The 10,995-nt window shown below is 41.9% G+C and overlaps 1 protein-coding gene across 1 annotated transcript; it reads right to left on the reverse strand.

Moving 5' to 3' along the window:
- Positions 1-6,673: 6,673 nt before the first annotated feature.
- On the reverse strand, positions 6,674-10,743 carry LOC142817535 (estradiol 17-beta-dehydrogenase 8-like). The gene is made up of 3 exons (XM_075894571.1): positions 10,401-10,743; positions 9,155-9,348; positions 6,674-7,415 (listed from the first exon to the last, which is right to left on the reverse strand). Exons 1-3 carry the CDS (start codon positions 10,561-10,563, stop codon positions 7,014-7,016), a joined length of 759 nt encoding a protein of 252 aa, XP_075750686.1. The 5' UTR covers positions 10,564-10,743; the 3' UTR covers positions 6,674-7,013.
- Positions 10,744-10,995: the final 252 nt, after the last annotated feature.

Consider the following 10,995-nt stretch of genomic DNA (forward strand, 5'->3'; position numbering starts at 1 on the left):
CCACAGGATGTGGTGTAGCGTCTCTTCGCAACGACAGGCATCGCAGAGAGCGCTGTTGGCCATTCCTATGACAAAGGAATAAGATTTTGTAAATGCCACTTCTAGCCATAAGCGATGAATAAGGGTGGCTTCTCTTTGGTCGAGCCCAGTGGGCATGCAGAGAGCCATCAAAGAGGACAGGTGGTGTTGACGATTCGTCTGGGTGGTCTGGTTGCTTAGTGGGCACCATAGTGAAAGCGTGATTTCCTGCGCAAGCCGTCGAAGATTACTGGCAGCATCGGTCCGCGTAAGTGGTATGGCTTCTTCTGGTGTACCTTCAAGAGCTGCCTGTGCGGCAGTATCGGCGTGTTCGTTCTCTATGACGGCGCAGTGACTTGGCCGCCACTGAAACATCACAGATCAACTCACCTAGTCTACGAGAGATGCTGGGTTGTACAGTAGTGGAAGGCTTCGTGTAAGTTCTATGAAATGGGATTATTAGCCGGACGCTGGCATCGCACAGTGTCATCATTGAGGTGGGGCAGACAGTGAGCGGACATATGGTGTTTCGCCTCTATACATATGCGAGTGCCGCATTCACATCGCACTCAGGCTCAGCAGTCGAGCAGTGTACAATATGCAAATTCGCGTGATCTTAAATTGAACAAGATTGGACCTACAGACATTTAAAAAAAAGGCTCCCTGTGCGCCGCCATAGTCCTTTCTGGACTGCGCAAATTTGCATGACCCCCCCCCCCCCTTAAATGTACTGCCGAAGCTGTCACTTCGCCCTTTCCACTGCCACGCGCAGCCCAGAATGGTGGCTTTTTTTTTTTCTGTGAGAGAAGTGTATTTGGTCATTCCAGCGACGCAGGGGGCCCCATGTAGCCATGCTCTGAAGCTTTCTCACGGTCATAAAACTGTGACGCAGTTCGGTCTCTCAGGTGTCGTGAACCAATGAACGCGTCTTCACACTCTGCGACACTGACGTAAACACTCGCGACATCACCGTCTCGTCTGCCATTTCAAACTTCCACTTCCAGGCTAAGCTTCCAGGCTAAACTTCCAGGCTAAGCTCAAAGCACAGCGAAGTTGCTTTAAACTTAACCTTTAGATCCGATACTATTCAATCTATCAAATCATTGTCAGTGGACAATGGATCAGGTCATGACAATGAATGATCCCCAATATCGGGGGAAGCCTACTAAGGTGATTCATCCGATGCGAGGCTAAATAGCCTCGCATCGGATGAAATATCGGGACCAAATATCCTCCCGATATTTAAAAGTCATGCTTTTGAAAGGTAGGCTGACGAATGTATGCACTTTTCTATAGGACGTACTGTATACCAGAAACGTGACGGTGGGTTTTCCATGACGTCGTTTTTATGGGGAGGTATTTTACGTTGCTACGTCAGAAACAAAGTTTGAATTTTTGTGATTTATATATTACTGTTACCTTGTTCCAAAAAAAAAAACCTTGAAGAAACAGCTTATTGCTCATCATCGTTTAAACGTTGCTACGTCAAAGACAAAGTTTGAATATTTGCGATTCATATGTTATTGTTAGCTTGTTCCAAAACGAACTTTGAAAAAACAGCTTATTGCTCATCATCGTTCAGCCGGTCGTCCTTGTTGGAGTCACGTGTGAACTTTTGCAGCGTTTCGTTTATTGTTTAGGCATATTTGTCACACGATGTTTGAACATTCAAATATAACGTCATGGATATGGGGAAAGCCCTAGTGAAACTTTTCCGGTTGATTTTATCGCACGTGTTTCTTAATTTGCGTCTGACGACCCACAGACGTGCGAAGCGTTTTCAGCCTCCACTTAAAGGGACACTATAGATAACGCTTGTGTGTTTGTGTGTGTGTTTATACGCGTCTCTTTATACCCGGGCACCCCTTGCATCAGGTAACCTGCAGCCGCGTGTCCGAATAAAGTCATCCCAATTTCTGGCCTTTTAAAAATTGTTAGGCACCAACCAGCGAGCGATGGAACGAAGACTGGCATGGATGACTCTAATACACATTAAGACAATTAACAGACTTGGTCACAAAAAGTCACATCATATCCACGGAGTGAATGATGATGTGGGGCAAAGCGTCCGTCCTTCCGTCCATTCGTCAGTCTGTCTGTATGTGTGTTTGTGTTTGTCCTTCTGTGTGTCCGTGCATGCCTCCGTCTGTCCGTCTATCCGTCCGTGCACTCCATGGATAAGCCGCCGAGGCCCTCCTCTCCGCTTCATCCACGCCCCACTAAAACGAAGCGACGAGCACGAGCCGCCACGGCGATCCGCACCCGCCGCTCTGCTTCGTCCATGCCCCACCAACGATCTGCCATGTATACGGCGACGTTCCAGGAGACCGAGAGATGCCCTACATCCTCGCGCATACAGGCACAACGCGTGCAGCCGGCCATCAGAGAGTAGCGGTACAACGCCATCTAGGATATTATCCTCACCCAACTACAGTTTGTATGTACTTCTATGAGACAGCTCCGTCTATTATACTGTTCGGGAGATACTGTCTTCCTTTTTTTCCTCGTCTCTTCTCTCGGTTACGCGTGATAAGGTAAGACCAAGAGAAGCTTCGCCCCTAAAAAAAAAAAACCGGTTAGCTGATGCCTTAGTAGACATGAAAAGGGGAAAAATGGGCCATATAATTTGGCGACATGAAAAGGTGATATGGTCATTTACAATGAAGGAATGAATGGCAAGAGGTGGGAAGCACTTCTGTGAACGACAGATTGTTGGTTGGAGTGACGAAATTGAAGAATACGCAAATGTAACAAGGATTCGGACTGCACAGGACAGGGTGCGTTGGAGATCACCGGGAGTGGCCATCTTCCTGCGGTAGATATTACAGCATTATGAACTTATGATAATGATGATGGTGGTGGTGAAGATAAAATGCTTTGACAATAAGCTTCTTCAAGTCATTTTGCACTGTTTACGGCAGGTTTCTACAATGAAGACATAGAAACTTGTTTAAAACACAGTTACATGATGTGATTTGGTTAAGGGAACTGATTGCACTCATTGATCTGCTTGTCAGAGGCCTTGCTTTTTCCTGCTAGATGGACAACGGTCTGAGTAATGAGACAAACATGCGTGTGATCATTGTTCATAAAAAGGCAGTTTACTCTGTTGTGACAGCTGTCAACGTGTGCATTTCTTGCCTCTGTGAGACCTGGCTATCGACACTAGCTAGAATTCGGCGACAGCAATTGTATGCTTCATTCTCTCCTATTTTATTGATCATGTACACGCTGGACAGCTGTAGTACTCATTCTCTGCGGCAAAATGCAGTAAAAATTTGGCAGATCCCACGTACCGCTGTAATCAATAATATGTGAAGCATGCATGAAGTTTGCTATGTGGCAATTTTAAAGTGAGCATAACATTACTATAGGTGGATGGATGCAGTACTCAGTAAACTTAGGTAGACATTATATATGCATTCGCATATCTACAAAACACTCCAATCTGAGAACAGGTAGTTTATAGCTACCTAATGGTACCATCTCTAACATGTGCACTATCAGCACCAGCAGTGGTAGTATGAAATGTTGTTCTTGCATTAGTCCGTAATATTGTTAATGTGAAGTGTAATCATTAAGTATATGCTGAATGAGACAAGTGTTAGTGGATCAACTTTAAGTGCAGTGCTAGTGTCTACATCGTGGGCTTAATAGCAGCGTTCACTACATTTGCGTCTACTAGTGACTACACTGGATAAATCATGGTCTGACGTAACATCTATACTCACCCTTCAGTACAGAATTATCAAAACGAAGGGCACTTTACAAAGTCATGATGTTCACATCATCCCTTTACGAAGTGATAATGTGAACATTGCACTTCGCTTACCTTAGAGTATTACACTGGGGTTGAGCAACGCTTGAACATAGTTAGTTGAATAATACGAAAACATAGGTAATGTTCATTAAACTACTATAAAATAGGAGTGCACACTGGAACCACAGTCGACCTACAACCTGGCATGATGCCTGCATTGTAGGTTTATATCATATATTCAATATTCATGGCTTTATGATATAATTACACAGCCAGCGCTGCAACAAACCTTACACCTGCATAGTGTCTCTTTCAAAGTCCTTTCAAGACCTATTATGGCTCAGTGGTAGTATGCCCGATTTCCATGCAGCACACTTGAGTTCAATTCCTGCCGGGATCCTCTTTTTCATATTTGCATTTGTCATGTTTAAGCTGCCTAGGTCAGTTTCTCTTAACACTCTCACATTTTAGGTACTAATGTCTGTCCTCACCGTTCCGGGGCAGATATAAATTGTCTATCACCTGTGGCGCAAGTCTATCACCTGTCTATTACAAGTGTCTTGAGGAAAGTGTTCAACAACGCTGTGACAGAATTTTCATGTTATTCATGCCATGGCCAGACAGACGTATTCCCCAAACTTTCCTGCCTTTCCATACCAATTTGGTCTACACCATGTTAAAGCGGCGATCACAAGAGAATTTAGATAGGTTAATAAAGACACTCAAAGGACATGCAATTCACTAAGAAATTCTTTGCACTAAAAAGTTTTAAAAAATGCCACCTGCATATCTTCTGTACAAAGCACATTTTGTATGAGCTACTTGAGGTCTCCTTTTTCTAAAACGCCATGCTAGCTGCTTAGGCAACAATACTGTGTTTACAAAATTATAGCAAGCATATTATGGGTCTTATTACTGGAAATCCTGTCACAATGATATCAATTCATATAAGCAGCGAGAAAAACTTCGTAGAGGAACTAGCGGATATTGAACCCAAGCATTTGCAAAAAAACGTGACCGCTATATTAAATATTCTTCTTTTCAATGACTATCTTTTTGTGGATGTGTATAAAAAAATGACACACCATTGAAACATCTCCACCACAATTAATTTGAACATTGGTTAAATAGTACATACGATACTGCCAAACATCACTTTTGTTTGAACTAAGGTGCAGGAGAAAATACAAGATTAGTAAAAAACTACAGTGTAATGACTATTTTATTTCTATTTTTGTTCCAAGTAAGTACCACCTTGCCCCTGATTTTACATAAACAAAGTTCAGCACTGCGACACTTGACAAATAAAAAAGGATGAAATACTTGACTGAAAGACATTAAAGAAGTTAATCCTCCAGTAAATAACTTTTGCAAAATTTTCAAACTTCAACAAAAATGACAAACTGAGGAAAAAGAGCCTTACAGATGACTTGTAGCACATGGCAATGCGATACTACAACCAAAAGAGCTTAGATAAAAAGCTACAGACATGTGGCTAGACACAAATGTCCTGTAGTCCCATTGTTCAAACATGCACACTTAAGTATTTGCAAGGAGCCAGTGGTGCAGGCAATATTAGTCTTGAAAACATCATAATATAAGTAGTTCTCTTCGAAAACATTGTACTGTACATTGGGGAGCACTTGTGATGTTAAGGTAATTTGGTCATCAGCCGTGCTCGCGTAAATGGCAAGCCAATAGCTGCTGGCTCAGACAAGGCTTTCTACAGCATTGTCACAAATATATAAAACCCTCGCAGTCATGGACAGACCTAAAATGTATAATTGTTTGTTCGTACAGTTGTCTTTTTTTAACCTGCATCTTACTCCTTTTATGACATGCATACAGTACAGTTTAAAAGGCAGCTGTGTCTATGCTCCATGTGTTGTTTTATCTACTTTTCATGATTCGTTGTCCACTACTGCCTGCACACTTCTCACATTGTATTTTATCTATTTCATGTTTTTTTTTCACTCAGTCAGCTCACCGGTACTGTACTGTTGCCTTCTGCAGAGAGCTTCTGCTGTCCCCTAAAAAAACATCAATAATTCATGAAAATGTTACAAGAAAGCTTAGAAATGGTACACATTATCATATGTACAGTCTACTGTGCAGACGTTCATAACATTTCATGCACATTTGACAATGTTTGTGGAGAAGTTGCATAGTTCAACAAATATTCACTTTTTTGCAGCAAAATCCATGCTCCCATGATGTTCTTTTTTTTTTTTTTAGTATAACAATGTACTGTTGGCATTACTCCGAGTTATCCAGCTCTGTGAAGCTGTAAATAAAGACCGCACTAATAACGAATAAGTGCCCCTGAAAGATGCGGGGTTATAGTTTCTTTGTAAATAATAAATGTAATTATTGCTCCTTCCTCTAAGTGTCACTGTTTAGAACATTAGTATACAATATTACAGATTTTGTTACAAATTCGTTGATATACTTTGTAAATAATTGATGGCAGCCCTTTAACAAAGACTTTTAAGTGAGAATAATCGAGAGAACAATCCTCTGAGTTCACTTTAATCATGCCGGTGTGTCTTTGCAATATTCACACAAATGTTTGGTGAAAATACTAGAACATACACGCCCAACTTGCCAGCAAGCAGTGGAAGACAGAGCAGTGCCCTAGCTCAGCTTCACAGCCATTTGAGCACTGTACTAAATGACTGTGCGGAGAAATCGCAGAGCTTTCTTTGTAATCATGTTATATACTAAGTTTCATGTCTCAAAACCACAATATAATTATAGGAGGTACCATAATGGGGGGCGCTTGCAATTTCAGTCATTTTGTGTTCTTTAACGAACACTGACATTGCGCAGTACGTTGGTCTCCAGCATTTGGCCTCCATCGTAATTTAACCGCCATGGCTGGGATCAAACCAGAGATCTTCGAGTCAGCATCTCAACATCATAACCACCACTACACCATGACAGAAGAAGGTATTTTTATCATTTCGCAGTCAAGCTGACTACGCGACTCATGCCACTAATAAAAAAATCCAAGACATATGCAGTTCTTCGCAGCTTTTCAGCACGTCAAATGCAAGGGAAAAGATTCCCAAATATTGGTCGCCAATCATTCCTGCACCATGTACACTTGTGCACAAACTCTTAGAAATCACCTTTCTCAAAAAACAATAAAAGGGCACCATAACATCAACGCACGTAGTCCTGTGCATAATCCACCAAAAAAGTTGACCACGAATAACCACACCATACAAAATGTCTACATATACAAACCACCAGTGACTTCGAGTACTGAACCAGTCACGTATGAGCTGGCTGGAGAACAGAGGAATAGCACTGCATCAGCCAGCTCTTCTGGCTTCCCAAAGCGGCCCATAGGAATCCTTTCTTTTATCTTCACCAGCACTTTTTCTGGGACACTGGCGACCATAGGCGTCTCTATGAAGCCAGGCATGATGGCGTTGCAACGAATATTATGCTTGGCCAGTTCCAAGGCAACTGTCTTCGTGAAACCCACGACACCCGCCTTCGAAGCAGCGTAGTTACACTGACCCATGTTCCCAGTCTTCCCAACAATACTGGAAATGTTCACTATAGCTCCATTTGGCACACTGGATGAGACCATTTCTCGAGCAGCAGCTTGAGTCACAAGGTACGTGCCCTGAAGAAAGAGTACAGGATGAAAAGTTGCATCACTTGGGCCATTCATGAACAGGAATGTTGTACTACTAACAACAATTAAATCTGTTTTCTCATTAGATTTCTTTGCATGAATAGATGAAAAATATATGTCCACAAGCATAGACATGCATATGAGAAGGCATGGTGGGGGGGGGGGGGGGGTATATATACAGTTTCAAGGGGCTCCAAGAGTTGGGGGTTGTGGGAAAACTTATCCCACTTTGCCCCCCTACCATAATAGGGAACACTGTGCATGCCTATGTCCACAATACTTACACCTAGATGATTTTCTATTTTAACACCTGGTTCAGATAACATCATGTTATGTGGAGGTGCCATCACACTATCTCTTTTACCGCATGCAGAAGGTTTTGCATGTTCTTTTTATTTTATTTTTTATTATTTGACATTTCCTTTTACAACTCATACTTCTAGTTCTTGCACAAATGTTGTATGTTTTAAAATTTTCTCATTTTCTCTCAAAAAAAGCAGAAACATCACCGGCTTCTCTGAGAACATTTCATCTTAACTCAAAAGCACTCTATATTCAAAGGTTTTAATTTCAGTGTCTGTAATGCAGGCAGTTGCCATTATGACCAAGAAGAGGTAACATTTAGTTTTTTTAGTACACTCACAAAATAACAAAGTCCATATCAATAAGCAATCTGTGGCCTGCTGGGATGCTAGGCGCTTTAATAGTTGTAAGTTGCATTATTATTGTAAGCATCAACAGCATCATAATTAGCCTATTTATCTTCAATGTGGCTGGATGAAAGACTCTCCCTAAAATTGCAATTTACCCATCCCTTGCACCAGTTTACCCAATATTACACTTGGAAATTTCTTTAATTTTGTAACTACCTAGTTCGCTGTTTGTGCTTATATTTTTTATTTTGTACCCACTCAATATCTGATACCCCACTGCTTGTCACACCAGCACAATAAAGATCCTGCGATGTTTCATTTAGTAGTCTTAATGTCAATCAATACATTAGCTGTCCTTGTTTGGTGTTGCTACCCTGCTGTCCTTTGATGCTATGCCTACCATTTTTCATTCCATCACTTTTAGGAAATTTTCAACTTCATCTCAAGGTTTATTGTTGTCCTCCACGTTTCTGTCATGTACGTTAGAAACAGAACAGGAGTGCCAGCGACTATGACTTGGTGGTACCTGCTATACATCTGTTCCAAACTACTTTTTATTTCTGAATTACCGTTAAGTTCTGGGTCACCCAAAAGACTAATTAGCCTCGGTGAACGTACTCTCGGAAAGACATTAGAGACTCATTGCTAATCATGAATGTGGACTCTTTTCTAGGCCACCGATGAAAAAAAAAAAAAAGTAGCACACCAACGCATTAACCTTCAGCCCTACTCTCATCTATTTTACACGGACATTTCCTGCAAGTCGCCTCTAGTGAGTGGAGCAGGACAACGTTAGCATTACAGCTTGCTTCTGCAATTCTCTCTATTTCCAGCATAAAGTTATTGAAAGGGGCAATGAGATTGTTTTTCAAACATTCAAACCTTATTTCAAGGTTTATGAATCTGACACCATAGAAAATGCACTTACATGCACTTGAGCATCTTTTAAGCTTCAATTTGATTTTCGGGGATATATAGTGACGCACAGTAAGAAGTTACAGACTCGTTTGGTCTCCTTTATGAGGCTACAGGTGTCTTCGCAATGGCTTGTATGGCTGTGGAGTTCAATATTACCTTTAGGTTTATCTTCATGACTTCATCGAATGATTCCTCAGTCATGTCCATAAGGAAGGTGTCTCGCACAATACCAGCACAGTTGACTACAATGCTCACAGGGGCAGAGTATGTCTTTTTGATTTCAGCAAACATCGACGACACAGATTCTGAGCTTCCAACATCCACTTGTAGAGCACGGTGTTCATGGGAGCCTGTAAACGAAAGGAAGCATTTTGAGTCACTTAATGAGAGTGGCCACTCTCGTAAACACTGATAAAATGTCTACTATCCGAAGTACTTGGCCATGTCATAGAAGTTTGTGAGGTTGAACTACGTAGCAGTAAGGCCAAAAGAGAGTTGCGTTGATGTTACCTGAACAGCCAGTAATGATATGATGTAATGGTACAGCCAATTATGGTATGTGGCCTTATAAAAGTATGTGAGCTATTGCAAAGCTGATGACACACCTCCCAAACAAATAAAACTACCACATTGAGTTACCCATAAGGTTATCAGTGTACTGTGTACAGTGCTCAACAGTGCCGTAAATAAAAAAACACTGGCAGCATTGCATTTCACTAAGTGAGCACTGTACATGACACCGTATCATGCCAAACTAAATCTGCTACTCATTCTGGCAAAGATGCAGCTCTTAGCAACGAGGTTAATACATATTTTCTTCTTATGCATCACTGTTAACTACAAGCATTAGCTTCCAAACTTCGATGTAGGGCAAATATGACTTGACAATGTGACTTCTTCCAACACCGAAACACTGACTGTCAATCTCTAAATGCAAACACAGATCTTGAATCAGAGATTCTCTAGCTATCTTCCACGCTCAACTGCCAAAATATTTTCGTTTGGTTTTCATTCCATCACGGTACCTGTAGCAATCTCAACTATTCAAAACTTGGGATGTGCAAGGTCGAAAATTAAAACTTATGCGAATGTATCGGCTATTCGGAAATGTTGGATATCTTTCGAAATGTAGCTCGGATAAGGGCATTTACAAGATACTATCGTCGCGAAACAAAATGCTGCGATAATCGCACCCATTACAGCCTTTCAATAAATATATGTTTTCTGTTACATGCCAAGGTCGGGCTTTATCTCAGAATCCCCTGATACCAATTGGAAGTTTTCCTTTAGCGTCACACAGAAACACTATCCAAACTTGGCGAATAATACGAACGAGCAACAAAAATACGTGACTACACGGGAAAAATATAAGGGAATGGTTACTTTTCCCTATGGTGCCTACCTGGCAAGTCGCTGACCGTAGTCGCCGCACCTTCCTTGTTTATGTCGGCAGCCACAACGCGCGCTCCTTCGTTTGACAAGGCCTTGCACACAGCGCGACCGATGCCGCTGCCACCGCCTGTGACCAGGGCCAAGCGTCCTGCCAGTTGCTGGATACCAGTCATCACAGCGAGTAGCAAACGAACGTACTACCGGGCGATCCTGAAACCACGACTGGCGCGAAACACGGGCTCACTTCCACAGGTGGCAGAGTGGTTCGATTAAAGCGACATAAAGCACAGCTGTGCAAACACGTATCAGACGCAGAACGGTGTGCACGCACCTAGCTAATGGTCGACGAAATGCTCGAAGTGTGATAAGTTTGCACTCTTCGACTTTGCTTCAGCGGTTCCTGCAGCTAGCCCAGATGATCGCTGGCGCGGCGTGGTAGAAATGAAGCAAAAGGCAACACAGAAATGTGAAGGTGTGACGTCATATGTTTGTGTACTGTCTTTTAATGACTTGTTTGCTGTTGTTTTTCACCAATTTGAACAAATATAAAACTTTTATAATATATTTACTTTTTTCAATGGTTACATGAGTTTAACTTTGCCTTA

The sequence above is a fragment of the Rhipicephalus microplus genome, chromosome 1, assembly GCF_043290135.1.
Source record: "Rhipicephalus microplus isolate Deutch F79 chromosome 1, USDA_Rmic, whole genome shotgun sequence".
Lineage (NCBI taxonomy): Eukaryota > Metazoa > Arthropoda > Arachnida > Ixodida > Ixodidae > Rhipicephalus > Rhipicephalus microplus.

Excerpts from the sequence above, each read along its gene's own strand:
- LOC142817535 (XM_075894571.1), bottom strand. The coding sequence starts at position 10,563 with ATGACTGGTATCCAGCAACTGGCAGGACGCTTGGCCCTGGTCACAGGC. Across the intron at positions 9,349-10,400 it reads TACGGTCAGCGACTTGCCAG|GCTCCCATGAACACCGTGCT; the intron begins GTAGGCACCATA and ends TTTCGTTTACAG. Across the intron at positions 7,416-9,154 it reads TCATGAAGATAAACCTAAAG|GGCACGTACCTTGTGACTCA; the intron begins GTAATATTGAAC and ends CTCTTTCTTCAG.